This window comes from Amphimedon queenslandica, unplaced genomic scaffold, assembly GCF_000090795.2.
Source record: "Amphimedon queenslandica unplaced genomic scaffold, v1.1 AMPQUscaffold_13349, whole genome shotgun sequence".
Classification (NCBI taxonomy): domain Eukaryota; kingdom Metazoa; phylum Porifera; class Demospongiae; order Haplosclerida; family Niphatidae; genus Amphimedon; species Amphimedon queenslandica.
Window position 1 is genome coordinate 21912 of NW_003546415.1, and position 24118 is coordinate 46029.

Genomic DNA, 24118 nt, shown 5'->3' on the forward strand with positions numbered 1-24118 from the left:
AGTTCGCCGATTTTTGGCTTTCCTCTTAGACAAGGTCTAGAGCCACGCTAGTTGTACCATTGGAGTCCTCTGGTCAAGATAAGGTCCTCTATAAAGTCTGGTAAGCATAGGAGCTCGTTTTCCCGGTATAGCAAGGCTGCAAAAGTCGTGGCAGCCATTTTGAAGTGGGGTGAATCCTACTTAGTAACGCTACCGCGTTACTAATAGCCTTGGGTACTTTTCAGATTTTGGCACATTTTTTAACATGACCATAACTCGAAAAATTAAAGTTGGAATCAGCTCAAACTTTCTACATAGCATAAGTACATCAATATGTTTTAGAAAATGTAATAAAAATTAGGGGTGATTTCAGAGCCATTTTTTGGAAAAATCCATGGGCTATATTCCATGCTAATAATCCAAAAATTCCCAACTTCTATAATCTATGTCATGTCATGTACATTGTACAGTTGACTGACCTGTGCGTGGACGATGTGAATGAATCTCTGGAGCAGCTGGTTGTTTTCAAGCAAGAAATGAAAATGAACAAAAATCATCTTAGGACACCTCGCGAGTAGAACTTTAAGAACTGACTCGTATTTACTCACAAACTCGTCAAACTTGTCAGGAGAATCAGATCTACAACCAAAACAAAGCAAAAGAGTAAAGCGGCTACAATAATACAACATATACAGCCAGAAATGTATTGGCTAGAGTTGATACATACACAAGTATTAAGCAATTTGTAAAATTTTGCAATTGTTGTACATGTATGTTATATTGACAATTTAGGAGCCACATATCATTGAGCATGTGAAGAATGGAATATTTTATCAAATAAAATAAATCTTTAAAAAATAAATATATTTGCAAGTATCATTTAATCCACCAATATCAATTCTCTGTGGTGGTATTTTTCTCATTAATTTACTTTTTTCCAGCTGGTTTCTTCATTGCTTTTGAGCAGAGGCTAAAGGCATGAGTCACAGCTGACAGTCTATCAGCATACACTCCAACAATATCGGGTGATTTAGCCCCGCCCCTTTCTTCTCCCACCTCCTCTTGGATGGAAGGAGTCTGATCGATATCTTCCATTAGCGGCTTCAACTGGTTTTCTATTGAAACAACAACAAAAATAAAAATTACATTCTTCATAATAAATTTGTTTGGTTTAGCTAATTTTAGGTATTTTTTAATTATATTTTTATGCACCTGCCCATGGCATAAATAAAATAAAAATTCTAATTCTTTTTATTTAAAAAAACATTAAAATTGTAACACAAAATTTTTAACCATTTAACAATAATAAAATAAAATTAAATACTACTATAAAAGGCAGTAAAGACTGCTACATACACAAGTACAATTAAGCAATAATTACCATTCATTAATTAATTCATTAATTATTTATAATAATATTACATGTACATGTACCTGATGAATGGTAATTATCGGAGGACGTTGATCGTGCAAAAGAAGGCAGCGAAGATGTCTCCTCATCTTCCTCCTCCAAAGCTATAACCCTCACCACTCTATCGACATGCCAGGTCCTCCTCTTTAGCGATTTATTAACGGTGGAGCTAGCCCCGCCTACAAAGCCACTCCCATCATTGCTATTACGTAGAAACACCTGTCGTCTTCTGGGCGGGGCACTGAGAATAATAGCAGCTGCTAGTTGAGAGGTGTCGCCACCATTAGTTGGACATGCCTCCTATGAATAATAAATTAATAATTAAAATCAATTATAATAATACCTCGTTAACTTGTGTGGGTGGGGAGTCTATCTCATTAATGATGGGCGGAGTCACCTCCGGTAATTTTGATATTTCGTTTTGTAGTAAGTCGAACCAAGAGGCTAGTGAGGCCCATACAGTGTCTAACTGCTCCATTGGATTATTAGGATAACTGGAAGCAGAAGTGACATCACCTGAAATATTTAAAAATATTTTTACAATATACATGTGTGTGTGTGTGTGTGTGATTTAACTAAAACTAAACAAAAAAATATGTTCAACAAATATAATAGTTAAATAAAACTAAGCTTAGGCTTCTTAATTAAAACAAACTTTTAAAAAGAAAACATGACAAAAAATATGACTAAATTGAAGTAGTTTTAGATCACTAAAACATTACTAACCTAGTGAGGCTGAAATCATACTCTCTCTCTCTATCTGTATCTCGCTAAAGAGGTCAATAGGGGAACCATGAGAATTGGTACGAGCATGCCCTCCTCCTCCTCCTCTACCGGAAAAGAGGTTCAGTGTTGCCGCTCGCCGAGGTCTTGAGTCATTAGGATTCTCACTCCCTCTCAGTCGTGTAGTGGGGGAGGTTTGACGAGCGAGGGGAGAGGGTGGGGCCTGAGAGACAGCAGAGCAGTAGTAGGGGTAGAGGGCACAGAGGACCTTTATGTATCTTAGGAACTGAGGCATGAGGTCGGAGTAACTACTAGTGACACTGAGAGAAAGAGAGATAAGAAATAAAGAATGATATATAATGTATGTGATTCAAAGCAAAAATCAATGAATCAATGATTTGAATCAATGGCACTGAGAGAAAAAGAGATAAAGAATGATTATAAATGATATACATGTATATGTATGTGAATCAAGTAGTAAGATTTAATGAATCCGATGTACATGTAGCAAGCAAAAAACCACCCTTAAGCTAAAAACTACTAGACAATTACAAAATAGTAATTGAGATATAAGCTCTTCTTTATCAGGCCATTAGAATTGACTTTGCTAGCTATAACACTGTGGGTTACTGTTACATAAATGTACATATATGTACATGTACATGTATATCACATCTAAAATAATGTGTCTCTTCTTTCCTTCCCTCCCTCCCTCTCTCCTTACGTCAGTAGTTCCATTCCTGCAGTAGACGCTAGATTAGCTAGTCTGGATATTAGTCCAATCATGATGGCCACATTACACTGACAGAGGTACTCCATCACTGAGAGCATCGTATCCAGGGGGACCTTATCATCTCTTGAAAGTAACAGCAACCGATCAATCTGATCGGGGTACTTCATTAAAATGAGCTCAACGCATTCTTTATAACCATTCTAATAAACAATAACAATAATAACAACAATAATAATAATAATACCAATGATTGTTTGTTTATTATATTAAAGCAAAACAATGTAATATGCACTACAAATGAATGCTGTACTTTAAGCTGCTCTTATCTATTTTACTAAGTCTTCTGTATCATTGATAATAATTACTGCTACGCTGTAGGTCTCCACTTTGTACTACTACTACTAATAATATCAATAATAATTATATTCTGTGGGGCTTTCCTTTTATCCTTTACATGCAGCCTTAGTTTTAGAGGATAATAAATAATCATAAATATAATAATCATGATAGCTTTGCTTACTTCAGCACTTATCTCCAGTGGGGAGACTCCATTGTGATCTGGAGCCATACTGGCACTCATTGACAGCAAGAGCTTAAGACATTTTATCTGACCATGTCTGAGAGAGAGAGAGAGGGAGAGAGGGGGAGAGAGAGAGTGAGTGAGTGAGAGAGAAAGAGAGAGAGAGAAGAAAATAGAAAAGAGTGAGAGATGTCACATCAAACCTGCATGCAAAAAAGAGTGGTGTCCTTCCATCATTACTGGGTTTGTCAAAATCAGCTTTGAACTCTAACAGTTTCAGAACACACTGAAATTAACGTATAATCATGTGACAGTCACAAGAACTCACACTACCTGATAGTGACCATTCTGACAAGCAACATGTAACGCAGTATGACCATGAACATCCTTAGGAAATGGATAATGATAAAGAAAGAGAGAGGGAGAGGAGAAAGGAAAGGAGAAAATGGAATTATAAAAGTGTGAATCAATTACAAAATAGTGTAAATGCTCGAGTACTTACCACTACATCAACAAATTCTCCTCTCTGCAGTATACTGAATAACAACTCTGTGCGGCCATTACAAGCTAACCAGTGCAACTATATAGAAGAGAGTAAAGTTACATGTAGGTATCATTATGTTAAAGGTACATTGTATAGCTATAATGGCTTACAGCTGTTAATCCTTCATTGTCATGAATGCTGATATCAGCACCATTGTCAAAAAGTTTCTGAACACATTTCTTATGCCTACACACAAAAAGGAAATAATAATTTTAGCTTCTTGAAAAGTAGCTACTCTTGATATTTTCATTAATGAGAATTCGTATCAATTTACTCTTTATAAATAATTATGTCATAGGTATGAAATTATTTGAACTTTCACATCCTTTCTGAGCTGTCTCTAATAACCTTTCTCACAATGATCACAATGAAATACAGGTACTTTCCATTTTAAACATTATCACCCATAATACAATAATAAGCAGCTGCTTCCTTATCTCAGTGTGTTTAAGTACATAATAATAAGTGTCCTAAGTACTTTATCAATATAATCATATCTTATCATCATCAGCTGCTGTATTGTATGTATACATGTAGGCATGCATTTTTAAGTAGGGGATTACCCGTTCCTTGCTGCAAGGTGAAGAGGCGTCACACCAATTCTATCAATAACATTTATGGTAGCTCCTCGTTTTATGAGAAATGATAGAGTATCTATAGCACCAGTGCTGATGGGGGAGAGGGATGAGTAGTGTATAAATTACTCATATTTTTAAAAGCTCTTACTTTGCTGCTGAGTGTAATAGCGTACGCTGAGCACGTCCGAATTTATGATTAACATCAAAATTTGAACTAGTAATCAGCTGTTCAACAGGCCTATAATGGAAGAGTTTGAATAGTAAATTAATTTTTACACCATTAATTTGTTTAGTGATTGCAAGAGATAGTCTATGCATATAAAGTTGTGCAAATATTTAGCTACAAGCATATGTACATGCTAGCTTGTACAACTTGATGGCTTGTAGGCCAAGAGCTTGTAAAGTGTGCATATCCTTGTATTACTGACCAATACTCTTACTTACTTCAGTTGGTTCTGTACTACGTATGGAAGGAGGACGTATGAAGCTTCGTTGGGGTCTAAAAGAAGAACAATTAGATCTAAATATACGATGCTCTAGGCTCTCACCAGGTGGGAGTGTGACAGAACGGCCTCTTTGAAGTGCCTTCTTCATAAACTCGACGAATGCCATTTTTCCTCTAAAAATAAACGGAGGTGAGCACGATCCCGTATACTTTAAACACGTGCGCCTCTGATTGCTCAGAGGTCAGCCCCACCCATTTATTCTTGCTGAGCCTGTGCTAAAATGGAGTCTTTGCCTATTGTTGATTTCTCTTCTACTGACACCGAGGGGACGGCGTCTCGTATAGTACACATAATGGAGACTGTGGGATTCCTTTATCTCGATAATGTCCCAGGCTACAACCTCGAGGAAGAAGCAGAACTCTTGGAAATCAACAAATGGTTTTTCAACCTACCTGAGGAAAGGAGACTGAGGGTTGCTCGATACTTGTACAACAAGAAGAACAAGGTCTTCTATCGTGGATATTTCGGCTTGGATAAAGACTACAGCTCCTATAAAGAGGGATACGAGTTTGGACAGGACAGCGTTACAAGCCCAGGATACAAGCTCACTTCGAATGAAGGATTCCCGGTAACGGAAGAAAATGTCTGGCCTGAGCCAGAGCCTAGTGACAGCCAGGAAGAGAAAGAGAGATACGCTAAATTCAAGGAGGTAGTCGTGAAGCATTACGGGTAATTATGATTGTTATTTAGAATTTTAGATGTAATCACTAATCAAATATTATTATTATTATTAAGACGGATTTACAATATCATTGCTAAGCCTAATGTTACATTGACACTAAAGTTGGATATAGTTTAACTCTACTCTAGTATCTATGCATACGTCAAAAGGTCAAATCGCCCACGCTTTTGATTAAAAATTGATAGTATACTGGCCTAGTTAAAACCCACCTTTAAATTTACATTTTTTTTAGTCGAATGATGTCAGCTTCTATGAGATTTCTCCAACTCCTAGCTATTGGTCTAGGATTACCTGAAACATATTTCCACCATCTCTTTGTTCCAGAGACTCTCTCCACTCTTCGCCTCCTGCACTATCCTCAGCGAGGATTTGAGCCTCCTCCATCTGCAATTGAGGATGGCCAAGTTGTTGTGTGTGAGACACACGCCGACAATGTATTTGTGACGTTTCTTACTACGTTCAATTATACCGGTGAGCAAAATAGTCTAATTATTAGATAAAGAAATTATTAGATAAAGAAATATTTAATTTTTGACTTTGAGATCAGGCTATTATAGATTTTAATGCTGCTTTTTTTCAAGAATAAAATACCGTATAACGCTTTATTTTGGCGGCGCTTTATTTTGGCAATTTTGCTGTAAAATTGTAATTGGCGGTTTTTAATTTGGCGATTTTTGTGTACATGTGCATTACTGAGCATGCGCATTAATGATTGGCGGTTTTAATATTGGCAATTTTGCTTGCAAACTGCCAATTGCCAAAATAAAACTCTGCCAAATTAAAGCATTATACGGTAGTTGATGCTAATTGAAAAAAGAATAAATACATGATGTAGTGATATCACATAAATAAATAAATCAAAACGTTTCATTTTTGGAGTAGCCGTGAACATGTATGTTTATCATTATACTCTTGGTTTAGGTCTTCAAGTTCTGCTCCATGACAACACTTGGCTCACTGTACAGCCTCGCCCTGGATCCTTTGTAGTGAATCTGGGTAAAACATTATCAGAATCAACTGGAGGCAGAATAAAAGCTACTAAGCATCGTGTGGTGGACCCTGGAGGTGAAAGATACAGTCTCCCTTTTTTCTTGGAGCCTGGCTACTCTGCAAAAGTCCCTCTGTCCTTGCCTTTGGATGGAAAGGAAGAGAATGATGTGAAGTATATGCAGTATGGGCCATGGCTCCTTGAGAATATGAAGAAATATGCAGAAATAAAAGATGTGCTGAAGCTCTTTGAAGAGTCCGGTTTTAAAAAAGAGAACTGATATTATTTATATGTTTTATATAGACGACTATAATATTAACTTGCATTGTTATATCCCAATAATTTTGTTTCAAATAATTATTATAAGTGTTATAGCACTAAAAAGGTGACAAATGGCAAAATCTAAATTGCAAAGTCCAGGCATCTTATAAATTATCAATTTTGAATTGAATACAAGTATCACTACTATCATATAATGAATGGAACTAATTAAATAAAATCATTAATTTTATATGTACTAATCTATTTATTGTTGTACATGTTTTATTATTGCATCTCACACATAATCCATTAATTAATTGTCCAGTCGGGACATATTTCCAGTACCTTGGGCCCTTTGACCACTCCCCCTCCTGACAAGACTCAACCCCAACCCCCACATCTACCACCAACTTGCATGTGCCCACTTGTATAATCAAACAAAATATTACTCAAAGCTTCCATATTTAAATACACTTTCAATAGCCCCGACTTATTCTAGCATTAATTTTTCATATTTGTAAATTAATCAAAGCCAACATAATTATTTCAACACTATAAGAAGATAGCAGGAGTTAACATTACATTTAATAAAGAATGTACATCATTCATAGTTGTTTGTTAAACTTTTCTACCAGCAACAAAAATAAAATTAGATCTAATATCAGGCTTTCCAGTACAAAGATGATCACTACTGCTGACCACTGCCAGACCAGAGGCCTCCAACATAGAAAAAAGACACTTCATAGAAACTGCAATTGCATTGTATTCCACGTCACTTCCTCCACAAAAATAATGGTATTGATGGACACCTTCGTTACCATCTGCCCTCAAGCAAGTTACAAATAAAAGGTAGCCTCCTTTCTTAATAAGAGATGCAAGCCTATTCATTTGAGCTTGGTGCTCCTCAATGCTGCTTGATGTTGTATTAATGACTAAACTACAGACTATTATGTCATAAGGGCCCAAATATTGAGGATCAATTGGTGGATCCTTTGTTAAATCACACGATACAACTCCCTTCATCTTTTTACGAAGACTCCTCTCTCTCTCCCTTGCTTCCTCCTCACTCTTCCCCTCCAGAGTCTGCACAATGTAATCGAAATGTGGCGACCAGTCAAAACTGGTTAGAGATCCATTCAACCATTGCTCAACCACTTCCCTTCCTTGAGGAGTATATTCAGCCATTGTTATGCTCCTGGCATGTTTTGAGGCACTGATAACGTTGCAAATGACAGGACCACAACCATAATCCAGTACTTGTAGCTCACCATCTGAAGGAAGTAGATCTAGCTGGAAGAATTGATGCAAGGATTTCAATATGAAATTGCAATACAAAGTGGCAGACGGCTCTGGATTGCCATATCTCTCCTTAAGATGAGGTATTGGACAAAAATGAGTTGTATAGGTGTCCTCCACTCTGATCAATCTGCTGCTCCTCCATTTTGATATTCGTTTGAGGTAATGTGGTATGATGTCACGGCTGAGCAGCCTGAGCTGCATTATACGCATGCAACAGAATATAGAACCGCTTCCTTTTCTATATGCCACTTCTGAAGGATGAGAGTGAATATAGCAAATGTATTTGCTTCACTGTGAGACTCTGGAAAAGATAGAACATGAAGTATAGCTTATGCATGCTGTACCCAGGGCCAGCTGTGACATCACAGGTTCTTTTCTCAGTAATAATTGCAACCGGCCTATTAGCATTGAGGCAATTCCCAAGCCAACAGCTACCATACTTAGTAAACATAGCCGGAACATTGTGAAAGTTTCTGCCCCAAATTACTCACTATTAATTTCATACATAAATAATTTAATTTAATTTAATTCAACATTATTACATCTCACACACAATCCATTAATTAATTGTCCAGTCGGGACGTACTTCCAGCACCTCGGACACTTTGACCACTCCCCCTCCTGACAAGACCCAACCCCAACTCTCACATTTACTTCCTGGCCGTCAGCTAGCACACGCCCACCTATATAATTAAACGAAATATCAAACGGAATTTCCGTATTTAAATACACTTTCGAGACATTTAGGAAGTCTTCCAGATTGCACCAGTTATCGTTAGCAAAAGTTACTTTAACAAGTTCTGTTAAAGGATTGGTGGGTGTGGCCAGGTGTAGACATGCCTCCAGTGGACTTCGGATAGTTTTCTGTAAAATCTCTTCTCCGACACATTTAGTGGTTAGAAGGCGTAACTTGCGTAGTACGGTAAAATCAGATTTAAGAGTCTCATTTTTCCATTCTAACGGTACCTGTGGCCATTCGCACATGAAAACACTACCTATAATAAAGAACTTTTAAACTCAGTTTATAATAATAAATAATAATAATAATAAAACTGACCTTCTTTAAATGGATAATGATTATTAATTTCTTCAGCAAGGTGAGGTAATATTGGACCAAGTGATAGTGTAGTGTACTTCAATAAATAATGAAGTACAGTTAGTATGGATTGTCTCTTTAAGCTAGCTGCTTCATCGCAATACAGGCAGTCCTTGATCATATCGTAATAAAAGGGTGATAGATCACTTCGAATCAGATCATCAATCAAATGACATATCTTACAATAATTAAGCTCCTCGTATAAGGACTCGACCGATTCAAAGTATTCCGATAAAACATGCAACATGTAACGCTCAAGAGGTGGGAGGGACGAATAAGGAATGAGGTCTCGCCGGGGATCAAAACTTGAAAGGTTCCCAATCATAAATCGGATGGTCGTACGTATCTTTAATAAAAACTCCCGAACCTGCTCAATCAGTGTACTGGTCAGAGATATATCTGACGTGAAATCACACAAAGCTATGAGTAGGCGAAGTCCATCAGCCCCTAGTTTCTTCTCATCTGTAATATCAACAGGGTCAACGACATTACCAAGGGACTTAGACATTTTAATCCCACGGCCATCAAGCATAAACCCGTGACATACCAACTGCTTATAAGGACTGGTCTTATTTACAGCGACACTGGTTAGCAGTGACGACTGAAACCAGCCTCTATACTGGTCATGTCCTTCCAAGTACATATCAGCCACGCCTCCTTCAACGACGGTCGCCCACGATGACCCAGAGTCGAACCAAATATCCAACGTGTCCGAGCCTTTCTCGTAAGACTCCGCCTCCTTCGTTAGCGAAGGTGGGAGGAGCTCAGTGAGTGGTAGGGTCCACCAGGAATCGGAGCTGTGCTTAAGAAATAATTTCTTAATGTGTTGTATTGTATCGGCCGTTATAAGGTAGCCATCAGGATTATCAAGAGGATAAAAGACAGGTAAAGGCAGACCCCAAACTCGTTGCCTTGATATGCACCATTCCGGACTACTTTCTACCATATCGGTGACCCTCTTCACAGATGATGGTGGGATTCCCTTAACATCGTCCAGTGCTTTTATGGCTTTATCTCTCAGCGTCTCTAAAGATGCAAACCATTGTTTAGTTGATCGTATCAGAACTGGTTCCTTCGTCCTCCAATCGTACGGATACCTGTGCTTATACTGTGAATGATGCAACAAAGACTCGTTGGCCCTCAATAACGATATTATCTTCTCATTACCGGATTTAAATACGTCCAAGCCAGATAAGTCTCCGCCCACCCAATCATCATAACACCCACGCTCGTTAACTAAACTTGTTAGATCCAGACTGTGTCGCTTACCAACTGTGTAATCGTCAAAACCGTGGGCGGGAGCCGTGTGTACTAGCCCAGTGCCTTCTTTAGAGCTGACGTGGGATGAGGGTAGAAAAGGTAAAGTCCCTTCATTAGCAATCATTAATTGATTAGTGAGTGGATTATGATATGCCCCTCCTTCAAGGGAATGTCCAGGGAATGTATCAATAACAGAATAATCTCCAAATAACTCGGAACCTTTTTCATTCAATACGTCACTCCCAATTAAGAATAGCTCACTGCTAGACTCTGCCTTAATCACGCTGTACTGGTGGGCGTGGTTATAACATATCGCCCTGTTACCAGGTAGCGTCCAAGGCGTTGTAGTCCATACTAAAGACTGGACAAGTTTCCCTTCTAATATTTGAGGGAATTTTGATGGGAACTTCACATAAACTGAAGGACTAACGTGATCTTTATATTCCAGTTCGGCCTCAGCGAGGGCAGTGACTGAAGATGGTGACCAGTAAACCGGTTTAAAACTCCGGTATATACAGCCTTGCTTGTACATGTTATAAAACACGTCAATCTGGTTGGACTCGTATTCCCGACTCATCGTGAGATAAGGATGCCCCCAGTCTCCAAGCACCCCCCAGCTACGAAAAGCCTTCTCTTGTGTCTTTATCGCACTCTTTGCGTAGTCCCGAGCAACTTTTCTCACCGTTAAAGGGTGGGCATTAATTGGAATACTCGACGAAGCCTTTTGTTCGATCGGTAGCCCGTGGCAGTCCCACCCTGGCCGGTAGTGAACCCTGTAGCCTCTGAGGACCTTGTATCGGTTGACGAAATCCTTGAGGATCTTATTTAAGGCGTGTCCCACGTGAGGGGGTCCGTTAGCATAAGGTGGTCCATCGTGTAGTATGAATTGAGGAGCCTCTGTCCTTTTAGATTGGAGCTCGTACAGTCCCATGTAGCTACTAGACTTCTGTATGGTCGACTCGGCGCTTTTGGGGTCTTTCCTATAAAGAGGGAAGGCGGTTTTTGGAGTCAGAACCTTGTACTTGCCCATATTGTTACACGTGGTGTACCGTAAAAGCTCTGTTCTAAATTAGCGTACAATGTAATGAGATACCGTAAAACTCTAATTAAGAGATTGTAGTAATATTGAAATGCAATTTTGTTAGTGTGACGTAGGTAAACAAAGGAGAATAGCGACCAAAGCTGAGGAGAGAAGCTGAGAGGGGAAGGAAAATGGGTAGATTGTTTCTTCAACATCCTGGCGGTCTAAGAGTGTATTGTTGTGCTAACTGTGACACGGCTCTCACTAACAGAGGCGAACTAGTATCAACAGTAAGTTCAGAAAAAAATAATAATGCTATTTATATAAATCTAATTGTTTTTTGACTAATAGAGATTTAATGGTGCAACTGGTCGTGCATTTCTGTTCAATAGAGTGTGAGTTGCGAACTTACAATGATGTTATAAAAATAGGCCACACCTTTCAAATGACCACACCCCTTTGCAATTTTTGATAGAATTATTTCAGCTATAAAAACCACCCATTATTTGATGTATATGCACGTTTTTATGTTGTGTAGAAATTTTAAGTTGATTTTGATCAAAAATTAGATTTTTTATCAATTTTTAAAGTTGCTCCAAAATTTGACAAACCACCCTGTGCTATAGTACAGGGTATTCAGTCAAATTTTGCCAAAAATGGTAAAGAGAGAATTTTCCATTTTTATAATTTTTTCTGATGCATTTACATATTATGTTGTCCCGAAATTTTGAGCTGATTTCGATCAAAATTGGATTTTTAATGAATTTTTAAAGTTTCCCCAAAATCGGGTCAAAGTCCCTGTACTATAGTACAGGGGTTTTGGCCAAATTTTGCCAAAATTGAAAAGGAGAGAATTCTCCATTTTTAAAATTTTTCTGATACATATACATGTTCTTATGTTGTGCAGAAAGTTTGAGCTGATTCCGATCAAATTTGGATTTTATACGAATTTTTTAAGTTGCTCCAAAATCAGGTCAAAGTTCCTGTACTATAGTACAGGGGCGTCGGCCAAATTTTGCCAAAATTGTCAAGTAGAGAATTCTCAACTTTTATAATATTTTCTGATGCATATACATGTTCTTATGTTGTGTAGAAAGTTTGAGCTGATTCCAATCAGGATTAATTATTTTACAAATTTTTAAAGTTTCTCTAAAATTGGACAAAGCACTCTGTATAGTGTGGGGGGAATTGTGTGATGTAACAGCAAGTCATCCTTAGCTGACTGCTTATTCACCACAGAGACAACTGCTACATTATCAGAATGAAAGCAGACATGACTACCTTTCCACTGACACCCCCATACCGCTGGGCATTCGTGTACATGTACTATTTTTTTCAGAGTCTCTCTCTCTCTCTCTTTTTTTAGTGTTAATTTAACATTCAGTGAACCAGAGAATAGAATAATGGTAAAATAACTTTAAAGCACATGCTAAAAATGAAAAATAATTGTTTTTCTTTTCTTCATTATAATAACCTTCTTCTCAGTTAACTGGTAGACATATCGTGAGGGATGTTTCTTGCAAGGCTTGTGCAGCCAGACTGGGTTGGATCTATGTAAGTATATAAATATTAAAAATAAAATAAGTATAATTATATTATTTTTAATTGTGAAGGAATATGCTACAGAAGAATCTCAGAGATATAAGGTTAGGTTTTAAAATACAAAATTGATTATAAAAATACAGTTTTAAAATAATGAATTTTTAAAACTGGTATAACGATGAATGTTAACTTAAAATTATGCTACAGTAGCATTAAATTTGGCTGTTAATGGCTTTGTGAAGAAACCATAAATTATATAAAATGTACTATTATTTATTGTTATTTTATATGTTTTGACAAGTGGTTGCCATTATGAATCCCTCACCAATAAAATTAATTTCTGTTTTTTTAATTCCAGGAAGGTCGTGTGATTCTAGAAAGAGCTTTGATCACAGAGACATCTGGATTCGAAGAAATATCTGATTGATAAAAAATATAATAATTACTCTGCCAATTGGAGGCATAAATTCAAGCTGTATTATTGATTGTCTTATTTTAATTCATTATTATTATTATTATTGTTATCATTATTATTATTGTTATTATTATTACTCCAACATTGATAATCATGATTTTATGTATGCGTGCAATGTATTAGTTATGTATTAGCAGTATATTATTATTATCAGTATTTATTTTGTGATGTGTTTATTACAGAACCACAATTATGCTAATTTAAATCCTAATTAGAAGCGGGTGGGGTCACACTAACTGAAACTGCATGTGTTGAGAGCAAAGAAACTGAAAGAGGATAATCACAATAACTGTATAAGGTAAGACACTGAAACTGAACAAGCTTGTTGCCATTTATAGAAACGATGGCTTGTATGCTAATAAAACACGTGATTGCATGCAGTAGACCCGCTGTAAGCTCATGCTGCCATGTGGTTTAGTATCAACCACTCATCTTGTAGACACACTCGACTAACAACCCACAAACCACCTGCCTCCGGTAGCTATAACTGCTGGACTACGACACTATAAAAATATTTGTTATAGCTAGAGCAGCATCACGATAAACAGGATGACAATCTATAAATATCTTGTAAGAATTTCGTGTCGACATTTTAACACTTGTCTAGTTTACTTTTACGGCATTACAATCTCTCTGTCAGTTCCAAATATTAATGCCTGTTTTTGTCAGTTGTTTTTTTCTCTCCACACACTTTACAATATCACATACACTATAGAGTCCAGCTAGTATACGAACAAAAAAAATTACATAACAAAACCTCCTGACTAGTAAAAACAGACAGACGCAATTCCTATGTGATAAAGATTCCTATGTGATAAAGATTCCTACGTGATAAAAACCTCATTTTCTCTTGTAATTACGTTATACAATGTGTATCAGTAATAACTCTGTATATAGTGCATCACATGGTTGTGTGGTCACCTGATTCATACAGTCCGTACTTCCCCACTGTTCCTCATTATCAATCACCGTACCATTCAGGAGTAAGCACCAACGCACAATACATTCGTAGGTATGGGTGACTTTCCCCAGTATAACCACTCCTGTCGGTTATTCCATTCACCTATTTGTCACAAATAATAGTTATATAACATTTCACCAACAGAAGCCTTTGCTATTGTAAACATGCACAGACTAGCTAGTAGTCATTATCCCTACAGAAATAATGATTATCATTATTAGGCCTATTACAGATACATTGATTTATACCATGCTACACTAGACTGAATGCTTTATTGTATTTCAGGCCATGTTTGCAGCATAGATACTATTCATTACTGCCTAATACATCACATATTACTACATGATTATCTCTTACTTGCTGTCTAGTTTTCTGAGAGAATTAAAGCTGAAAGGATCAAGCAGAAAGAAGTAGAGAAAGAGAAGCTTTTAGATCTTCTTTTTTAGCACTACTAGAAGAAGGTATGCAAGCATGTATAACATCTAAAAGATACTATACAGGGCTGAGTTTGTATAAAATAATAATTTTTTCTTATTTCTGAGAAATGTTGACACATGTTCCCAGCCAGTCATACAATGAATGCAATTAGGATGGTTCTGAGAATCAATGAATCTAATTATCACCTGCCCTCAGTCTCCCTCATGCACCAGCGTGTTATATGCATGAGCGTACATGCACTTATAATGTGTCAAATAGCCCCACCCACACTTTACTGCACAATTTTTCACCAGTTGGCTTAGAAACGTGTCAGAGAGTACATGTATCTCCTCTGTTTAGGAGACAGCGTGTCAACCTGAGCCATAGAGGCGGACTAAATCAAGGTTTGTTACTTCGTGGGTTTTGTGTGTACTTATCCGGCCTCACTATTCAACCCTGCATTTATATACAGGGAGAGATTGAGATCTGTTTTTGAATTCATACTCTACTAATTGCCATTTTTTCCTCATGGATGTTGATCTTATATTGGAGGCTGCTGACCTCATGGACAAGAAAGCAAATGACATTAATTATAGAGTCACCAGTGAGAGCCAAGAAACTTCGGGCAAAGGACCTGGTACGGTTTTTAGCATTAGAGTATTGCAGTATTATGATGTATGTAATATATCCGCATATAGTACCGTGTATTGCATTGTGCTGTATTGTGGGGTACATTGTTAGCATGGTTGTTGTATATATCCCTTTGTATATATAAATAATTATAATTTGTACTTTCATTACAATAATACAATAAATATATTTCTTATCATTTATATATTTTTAGAAAAGAGTGAGAAAGAGGTAGGAGCGGTGAGTCTGGCTATCCCCGTAGGAGGAGATAGCGGTTTACATGTGGTTCAAGGAGAGGAGGAGGAAGAAAGGGAGAGAAAGAGGGCAGTCCAGGACTTTACCCATTCATTTCCTTCTTCAGCCGCAGAACTACCAAATGAAAAACACAACGAGAATGAAAGAAAAAGGTTAACCTCTAAAAACTATCCCTCATTCATTCTAGCTCTCCCACTCTCTCTAACCAAACGGTCCCTTGCGATGATGACATAATCAAAATTCATAATAAATACATGTTTATGCCCGACTTGTAAGTAAATCCAATTTTCTTATGTCTGGGAAGGTCCCTTGTCTCTTTATAGTGTGGGTGGGATGTCTGCTAGTGTATATCTAATGAAGGATGAGGTTTTCAGTATATTAGATAAGGTTTTGCGTTAAGCTTTTGCTCTAGCTGTGTTTTTAGGTAGTGTTTATGGTAACAGTCATGATTGTTTTAGGTCAAGTCAGTGGGTTTTGGTCAAGGATTCTAAACCTTTAATGATATTCTGTTTCTCTGTGTCTCTCTCCCTCTTTCTTTAATTAGACGTAAAATGCTGAAATTATCTGTCCACTCTTTGAGGGATCAGCTTAAAAACAAGACAAGGCGACCTGCTGTCAATACAGTCCTGCGAGCAGCATATGAAGAGATTCAGGTGTGTTACATAAACTATTAGTTGAAGCCATTTTATGCTAAATTAATTTATTACACAAAATAGATATAGCGTTTGTAAGCTAATGTGTGCTTTTGTAACATTATACTTATTATCCTGTTGTGTAACCACCAATTATGCTGTTACTATTAGCTGCTATATGAACATATAATGATAGGATTCTGCTCTATAATTTGATGCCTAGGGGCTGGAGAGTAGAAGAGATCCAGGGAGAGAGAGGGGGAGAGAGAGAAGCAAGGTTTTAAAGGAGAAGAGACAAAGAGAGAATAGATTATTAGTTAAAGTCCAAGCAGTGTAGGAGAGAGAGAGAGAGAGGGGGGGGGGGAGAGAGAGAGAGAGAGAGAGAAGCAAGGTTTTAAAGGAGAAGAGACAGAGAGAGAATAGATTATTAGTTAAAGTCCAAGCAGCGTAGGAGAGTGAGAGAGAAAGAGAGAGAGGGAGAGAGAGGGGGTGGAAAGGGATTGTTTTTTATTTGCTTAACATTATTAAAGTGACCACGCCTCGCATTCGCATGATATGATTTATCTTAAACAAAATACCACTTGTTCTAAGAATAATAATAAATATTATTAAATATGCAACCGGCTGCACGAATGTGGGCGATCGTCAGAAAATGGATTTTATAACAAATCCAAGGAGAAACATCAATATTTATATAATTCTTATTAGTCAATAACACATATAAAAGAGCCAATATTGTTACACAGTATCTCTGTTACCATGGGTGCGAATGTTACGCTGTGTATATTCATTTTTTAAAATTAAAAATGATTATCCTCAAGCCACTAAAATTCAAGTCTCACTTTGATCCGGGGCCGATTGGCTGAGAGCCATGTCACGTTTGTCACCGCCACACATGCTTAATCCCCACTATTCACACGTATGGGCTCCGTAATACAGAGTGTGGGAGGTGTCGCCTTGAAGTCTTAGATTTTATTAATATATGCTCATATCATATTTCTATGGTAACTTGTTAAGGAGACAAGAATGCGTTTGTGTACTGATTCTTTCATAATATTTTCACACGGACCTCTCTCTGTGTATAGTAAATACACTTATGATGTATTGTGTACATGCATAATGGGCTGAATACATATATGAATATAATGGGTTTAAGTGCTTCCTTTTTGTGCCTGCTACATCTCTCAATGATAACACCTTAAATGACTTAAACAGCTTTGATCTGTCTCCAGCGGGCTCAACGGAAAGTACCTTGTCTGCTCTTATCCCTTTTGTCTGCCGTCCCTCAGTCTGGGTCATAAAGAGGGGACTTGCATAATGTTACATATTGTTTGTTAGTGCGTGAGCAGATGAATGTATTCGCTCTCATGCTACCACTGCTTTTGTGTGCTTTGCTGCACATTTATGTCTTATCCTTCTTGGACTGTTAGCATTTAGTAAGAAGTAGCCTTGAGCGATATTGTCCTCCATTGATTATATCGAGTGAGTGATGGTGATATTATGATCTTTTGTTCTTAGGAATTGAAAAAACTTGAAGATGAGCAGAGTAAAGTTTTAGAGGAACTCAAGCAAAAGAATATTATATTAAACTGCTACCTTGAGAAGCAACTGTAAGTACTTTGTACTACAAGTACTTGTACATGTACTTGTACATGTACTGTGCATGTACTGTGGTGTTACCTAAACCCTTATATATTTTCTTTGGTTTGTCTTATTATCATATGGTTAAGACCTTAAAACCAAATGAATATTATGGTACATGTAGGCATACATGCATGCATCTGTGCACATGTACATGTATATATCGTAACTTGAGTCCTTTGATATTTGTCCTCGCCTTTTGCTTCAGAGGCATAAGGTATCATCAGATAGCTACACCTAAAAACCATCACCATTAGACTTTCCTTTGATTATCACAGCCCTACCTACATGTAATGGAGTACATGCACATGTACATGTATTATACGCTACCTTTTCAACTCCTTATATGGTGTTCAGGACTTTCCCAAAACACACATGCACATGTACACCTGGAATTTTTAATGATGCGTTCAGAGATAGATAAACCTATTTCGGTTGATCCCAATATTAAATTAATTCCTATATTAAATTAATTCCTATATTAAATTATGTGTACATGTACATGTACATGTGTATCATTAATTTTACTCTCCCCGCTACTGCTATCACTGCCCCGGTACCTGTAACCATGACAATCAGAGTGGCATGATGTTGTTATAGTTGTAATAATAGTGAAAGCTAATAATGCATTTGACTGATGATATAATAAATGAAAAACAATATCACAGTAGGATTAATGCAGCCCAATACAGGCCTTGTAGCAGACACATTAGCTCATGCTTTCATGCTGCAATCCATGCATTACTAACCCACTCTTGGGACATCTTTAAAAACACATAAAACGAATTGGGTCTCCTCCTTTTATGAGAAAGAGGGCCGGCTGTCTCTTTCTATGTAAACCGTTCCCCCTCACTCTGTCTTCCTTTATCTCCATTCTCACAGATAGTTAAGCATAATGTAGCATGATCATGATGATTATTACTAATAGTTCACCTTTACACAATAGAGTTTTTATGAACCCTTTGTCCTTTAATTGTTCACTAAGCAAAAAGTGGGCAAAGGGCAAGAAGGAAACAGCTTTTAGTAGGCGCTCATATATCAGAGGATGTGATTCAAGAAGCCAGGTATTATATGTGAACACTATAATCCATAAAGCCAAGGATTATAGATGTTTATGTAACGGTGTATTTTTACTTTAGTACAAAGCACACATACGCACATAATAATATACTTAATAATCATATTATTATTTTTTAATTCATGTTATTTTTATTATATAACTTGGATTGCAGCTGCTATCAAGTGGTTGCGTATTTTTAGACTCTGTGTCTCCTGCCTTTGCTCTGTTCCCATTGGTTTTACTGAAGCTCTACAGCTATCAACATGTACATGTACATGTACATATATTTCATAGACTTTAATATAAATTAATGCAACCCTGAATTATTTTATACATGCATAGTTGGTATATGCACGCAATACAAATTGATTCAACGCAATGAAACCTTCCAGTACTTTGTATACATGTACATGTACCAATAGGTAGAACTCTCCTGTATTGTTGTGTATGTTATGATATGTTGTGGGTATTTTTTCTGTCAATACCAGCCTACTAGTCTGTCTCAAATTAATCATATGGATACTTGTGGTGTTGATACTTCTCCTGAAGTTTTTATAATATCTTGATATCCATTAAAGTCTGCATATCATTGCCCTTTCCTTTTTCATAGGAGGGACATCAAGCTAGGGAAGCGCTCTGGGCCTTCACCAGAAGAATCTGATGGAACTCACTCACTTCCAAGCACTAGGAGTGATCCCCCATCTTCTTCTAGTCTCCTAACTCACTCTGTTCTCAACAATGGGGGCTCTATTAGGATTCCTGATACCAGCAATAGTGGTAAGTTGATTTCAATAGCTATAGCCTCTAAAATATATTTTTTAGATCATAACTTACTTGTTTTTAATTGTTACTGTGTAAATTTTGGCTTATGGCTTACATTGTAATAGTAATGGAGATTAAAATAATTAATGATACTAATGTACAATCTAATCTATTGTTCAGAAATACTATTTACATGTGATACTTGTCTGCAATAGTAAATGCAAGAAATTTGATATAATTTGCACTTGATTGCTTTAATGGTAAATTTGAGCTGATTCTGATGAAAACTGGACTTCCTAGAAATTTCTGAAGTTGCTTCCAATTTAGGCCATGAATTTTCATTTTACATCCCATCTTTATGTTTTCATATTAACCTGTCCTAATCGTGGCACTAATGCCATCTCTGTATTATTTTTCCCCTAATCGGCACTATAGACCACCCAGAGTGAGAATTGCAAAGAACTATGAATTTCATTAATTTTATATACAGTATCCACCCACATGCCATAATTGCAATTGGCTGCCATTTTGGTTGGCAAGTTTGTTAAGGAAGTTAATGGAGGCACGAAGAAAATGCCTCACTTACCTGCTGTATAGCTCTATCAAAAGCTAAAAATTGCTTGTTATAAGTATAGGTTATACACCGAGGTAGAGGTTAATAAATACCATAGAAACCGATACCAAGGTGTAACCAACTTCTACCATGACACTTGAAAAACAACTACCAGCTGCTACCACAGTTGACATACATACATCATATCTAACAGGCTACGCCAGTAAAGAATCAACCAATCAAAAAGAATCAATCAACTAGGCATGGTAGAAGAAAGAATAGCTACCATTAAGCTTCTCCTGTAAAATATTTGGTCAAATTCGCTCCAGAATTCTTAATACGAGTTTGTTTTTATGTTGGCCTGTTTGTTCTCCATTGAAACTTGCCAACCAAAATGGCGGCCGGACTAATTTATTTCATCCTAAACCATGCCTTACAACCCGTAATAGTCTTCCCACGCAACCAATTCTCACTCTGGGTGGTCTATAGCATAATGGACCAATAATCATGAGATAAATATTTGGTCGATATAATGAGAATCAGAACTAGAGTGTATGCCCCTCAGGCAATAAAATGAACCAACACAACGTGAATGTCATTAATATTACAAAGTTAGTTATTTGCATCGCATGCAGAAAGTTTAAGCTGATTATAATCAAAATTGGATTTTTAAAGTTGCCTAAGCATCCTTCCTGTACAGGGTTTTTGGTCAATTTCCATCAAAAATGACTAGGAGAGGATTCTTCATTTTTTATAATTTTTCTGATACATATACATGTTCTTATGTTGCATAGAAAGTTTGAGCTGATCCCGATCAAATTTAGATACTAAAACTTTGTTTCTATTTATAGATATTAAAAAATTCTGTTTCTATATATACATGTAGATATTAAAATTCTGTTTCTATTTATAGATATCAAAACTTTGTTTCTATTTATCGATATTAAAACTTTGTTTCTATTTATAGATACATCTCCCCCTCCTCTCCAATCAATAGTGCCAGCCTCTAATCCAACGCCTCCTTCTCTCCAGTGGTTCTCTCCTACCACACTCCCGTTCCATTCACCACCTACTCTATTACCAACGCTACACACCCCTTCTCTCTTTACGCCAAGCCTCATGCAACAACCCACGCCTACCCAGCCGAACATCCTCCTCCAACAATCGGCCCCACCCACCCAAGCCCCTGTACTATTCCAACAGACCACACCTCATACCCAACCGTCCCTTCTTTCTCCTTTTCTGTCTTACGTCTATCCGAATCCTTCCCCAATACTTTACCGACCGACTATTTTCATTCCTAATCCGTCTCCCATATCTCCTCCTTCTCTGATGCCTGTCCCTATCTGTCAGCCATTAGCGGAGGGCACTGTCGCTCCCTCTCTCTTCTCCTCTTCTGGAGGTCACGAAGACGATCACGACGTCAAAGTGACTACTTCAAAAATTCCTCCGCTCATAAGCATAAACGCGTTAAAATTGAGCGAAAACGCTAAGTTTGGTGGTGGACAGAGAAAGCAGTCGATCTCTCCGAATGGTAAAGAGATAAGGATTAATGGTGAGAATGGTAGGAGTGGATCTGGTCCCGGAATGGAGAGTTTGAGAAGTTTAGCTAACGGACATCACTATAATAGGAGTAGCTAGTCCCACACAAATTATTATTAGTAAATATTATTAAATTATTGTAATTTTTTTTCTGTTTTGTTGTTGCGTGTTTACATTATTATTCATAAAATTTATAATGTTAAGTTTGATAATAATAATTATTAATTTGATCAAGTCAATATGGAGGTTTGACTTCTGATGTACAGTTAATTAACCTACATGTGTATAGATCTATTCCGGACACCTTGGTACCCAATAATACCCTCCTGATTATGAACCTGTCCTTATTTCAGAGGTTCATTAATACACGTTACTATTGTATTGGGACTGATACTACCTGTCCTGATTATAGAGGTGTCCTTATTTTAGACTGTCCACAATAGCAGGTTATACTGTATTATCGAATTAAAAAATAATACACCATTCAAATTAAAGTTTTATTATCTCAGAAAAAAATAAAATTTGAAAATAAAATAATAGTAAAATTATAATATAATAATCCTGCCATTAATTAACAACCCAATCAAAAATAACAAACTTTAATAATAACTGAGCACACTATAAACACACAAAAAATAGCACGAGAAAGAGAGAATGAAATATAATTGTATTATTTATTGAACTGAATCACTTTCATTAGCAGATTGAGCATCATATCCCCATATCATTAACTGGAAAGCATCATTCCTCTCCCTAATAGCAGTGCTTTCTTGAAACTCGTCCTGATCTACTATATAATCCTTATGTCCCTTCCCACCAGTGACCAACAGAGATTGATAAACACGGCCACGTTTAGCACTACTCCTATTAAGAGGTGGGGATTCTATCAGGTTAGAATTTGAAGTGGTCGATAAAGCACTTGACATCAAATTTTGAGTTGAGGATGAAAGAGCACCTAATGCTGCTCCTTCAGGTAGTGATATATGAATGAGTCCTTGTATTGGGCTTTCTCTATGAGCATGAACAGCAACTGCACTTGTCCTGAATAATATCCCAGCTCCTTCTGCTTCCGGTGGGTAGCTCGTGACAGGGGAAGAAGGGACCCTGTTTTCTCTGAAGCTGTCAAAGAAGGAGAGAGGGATCGTAACCACTTTGCCTAGGGACGTCCCCATGTAGAGGTTAGTCGAGTCTTTGGTGAGTTGGGATATGTGGATGTCGCTGAAACTCATTATGTTGTCTAAAATGAGAAGTACATGTACAATAAAACATGTATGATTATTGTGAGGGTTTCTTTGGCATAGTACTCAATTTGGCAAACACCCTGTACTATAGTACAGAGTAATTGCCAAAAATGACTAGGAAAGAATTTTCAGTTTTTATAATTTTTTCTGATACATATGCTTGTTCTTATGTTGCGTAGAAAGTTTGAGCTGATTCCAATCAAAATTGGATTTTTTATGAATTTTTAAAATTGCTCAAAAATTGGGTCAAAGTCCCTGTACTATAGTACAGGGGCGCTGGCCAAATTTTGCTAAAAACGACTAGGAGAGAATTCTTCATTTTTATAATTTATTTGATGCATATAAATGTTCTTATGTTGTGTAGAAAGTTTAAGCTGATTCCGATCAAAATTGAATTTTTTATGAATTTTTAAAGTTGCTTCAAAAGTCATGTACTGTACATGCTGCTATTAATATATACATGTACATGTACAATTGCAGATTAGTGTTTTAATGGTCCCTCACTAAAATCCACTAAAAGTGATTAAACTATATTTACCAAGAAGTACAAAGGTTGCTGATATGTCTATCTTCTTAACCACCTCAGCCCTCAGGGTGTCTAATACGTATAAATAGGGTCCCTGGAGAACAGTCGCTATGACCACATCTTGAACATGGACCAGGTGGTTAGGAATGTTATCAATTGTATCAAGAAACCTCATGCCCTGAGAGAGAGAGGGAGGGAGAGAGCGGAGGGAGGGAGGGAGGGAGAGAGAGGGAGGGAGAGAGGAGAGGGGGGAGAGAGAGAGAGGGAGGGAGAGAGGGGA

General features: G+C 37.1%; 7 protein-coding genes across 10 annotated transcripts in view; 3 read left to right on the top strand and 4 right to left on the bottom strand.

The window, feature by feature from the left end:
• Positions 1 to 5115, bottom strand: part of LOC100635821 (E3 ubiquitin-protein ligase HACE1-like) — a 16847-nt gene extending 11732 nt beyond the window's left edge. Inside the window, exons 1-15 of the mRNA XM_019997885.1 lie at positions 5037 to 5115; positions 4933 to 4987; positions 4637 to 4726; positions 4474 to 4578; positions 4021 to 4096; positions 3869 to 3946; positions 3700 to 3753; positions 3570 to 3652; positions 3367 to 3463; positions 2838 to 3046; positions 2117 to 2433; positions 1734 to 1906; positions 1414 to 1690; positions 911 to 1094; positions 459 to 618 (exon numbers count right to left, since the gene is read on the bottom strand). Of these exons, the coding sequence (XP_019853444.1) occupies positions 459 to 618; positions 911 to 1094; positions 1414 to 1690; positions 1734 to 1906; positions 2117 to 2433; positions 2838 to 3046; positions 3367 to 3463; positions 3570 to 3652; positions 3700 to 3753; positions 3869 to 3946; positions 4021 to 4096; positions 4474 to 4578; positions 4637 to 4726; positions 4933 to 4987; positions 5037 to 5100 (2022 nt within the window). The 5' untranslated portion in view covers positions 5101 to 5115. The remainder of the gene's footprint in view (positions 1 to 458; positions 619 to 910; positions 1095 to 1413; positions 1691 to 1733; positions 1907 to 2116; positions 2434 to 2837; positions 3047 to 3366; positions 3464 to 3569; positions 3653 to 3699; positions 3754 to 3868; positions 3947 to 4020; positions 4097 to 4473; positions 4579 to 4636; positions 4727 to 4932; positions 4988 to 5036) is intronic.
• An 82-nt stretch (positions 5116 to 5197) lies between these two features.
• Positions 5198 to 7022, top strand: LOC105313138 (isopenicillin N synthase-like). Its single transcript, XM_011406321.2, has 3 exons — positions 5198 to 5663; positions 5909 to 6147; positions 6598 to 7022. The coding sequence occupies exons 1-3, from the start codon at positions 5215 to 5217 to the stop codon at positions 6942 to 6944; spliced, it is 1035 nt and encodes a 344-aa protein (XP_011404623.1). The 5' UTR covers positions 5198 to 5214; the 3' UTR covers positions 6945 to 7022.
• Positions 7023 to 7423: 401 nt separating this feature from the next.
• LOC105313139 (nicotinamide N-methyltransferase-like) lies at positions 7424 to 8605 on the bottom strand. The gene has a single exon (XM_011406323.2). It carries the CDS (start codon positions 8432 to 8434, stop codon positions 7544 to 7546), a length of 891 nt encoding a protein of 296 aa, XP_011404625.2. The 5' UTR covers positions 8435 to 8605; the 3' UTR covers positions 7424 to 7543.
• Positions 8606 to 8721: 116 nt separating this feature from the next.
• Positions 8722 to 11639, bottom strand: LOC100635948 (isoleucine--tRNA ligase-like). Its single transcript, XM_003387367.2, has 2 exons — positions 9282 to 11639; positions 8722 to 9219 (listed from the first exon to the last, which is right to left on the bottom strand). The coding sequence occupies exons 1-2, from the start codon at positions 11608 to 11610 to the stop codon at positions 8744 to 8746; spliced, it is 2805 nt and encodes a 934-aa protein (XP_003387415.1). The 5' UTR covers positions 11611 to 11639; the 3' UTR covers positions 8722 to 8743.
• A 73-nt stretch (positions 11640 to 11712) lies between these two features.
• On the top strand, positions 11713 to 13814 carry LOC100635314 (protein yippee-like 5). The gene is made up of 6 exons (XM_003387362.3): positions 11713 to 11891; positions 11953 to 11996; positions 12968 to 13007; positions 13087 to 13155; positions 13215 to 13247; positions 13502 to 13814. The coding sequence occupies exons 1-6, from the start codon at positions 11793 to 11795 to the stop codon at positions 13568 to 13570; spliced, it is 354 nt and encodes a 117-aa protein (XP_003387410.1). The 5' UTR covers positions 11713 to 11792; the 3' UTR covers positions 13571 to 13814.
• A 34-nt stretch (positions 13815 to 13848) lies between these two features.
• LOC109582857 (uncharacterized) lies at positions 13849 to 22259 on the top strand. Of its 3 annotated transcripts, none has more exons than XM_019997877.1 (9): positions 13849 to 13916; positions 14948 to 15040; positions 15311 to 15400; positions 15469 to 15633; positions 15841 to 16033; positions 16426 to 16534; positions 18032 to 18123; positions 19825 to 19991; positions 21497 to 22259. In XM_019997877.1, exons 4-9 carry the CDS (start codon positions 15525 to 15527, stop codon positions 22168 to 22170), a joined length of 1344 nt encoding a protein of 447 aa, XP_019853436.1. In that variant the 5' UTR covers positions 13849 to 13916; positions 14948 to 15040; positions 15311 to 15400; positions 15469 to 15524; the 3' UTR covers positions 22171 to 22259. The 3 variants fall into 3 exon arrangements, with proteins under 3 accessions (XP_019853436.1, XP_019853435.1, XP_019853434.1); XM_019997876.1 differs by lacking the exon at positions 13849 to 13916 and adding an exon at positions 13927 to 14601; XM_019997875.1 differs by lacking the exon at positions 13849 to 13916 and having other exon boundaries at positions 14676 to 15040; positions 15357 to 15400.
• A 272-nt stretch (positions 22260 to 22531) lies between these two features.
• Positions 22532 to 24118, bottom strand: part of LOC100636077 (uncharacterized) — a 9751-nt gene continuing 8164 nt past the window's right edge. For both annotated transcript variants that reach the window (XM_019997868.1, XM_019997867.1), the window contains exons 22-23: positions 23851 to 24016; positions 22532 to 23308 (exon numbers count right to left, since the gene is read on the bottom strand). In XM_019997868.1, the coding sequence (XP_019853427.1) occupies positions 22746 to 23308; positions 23851 to 24016 (729 nt within the window). In that variant the 3' untranslated portion in view covers positions 22532 to 22745. The remainder of the gene's footprint in view (positions 23309 to 23850; positions 24017 to 24118) is intronic.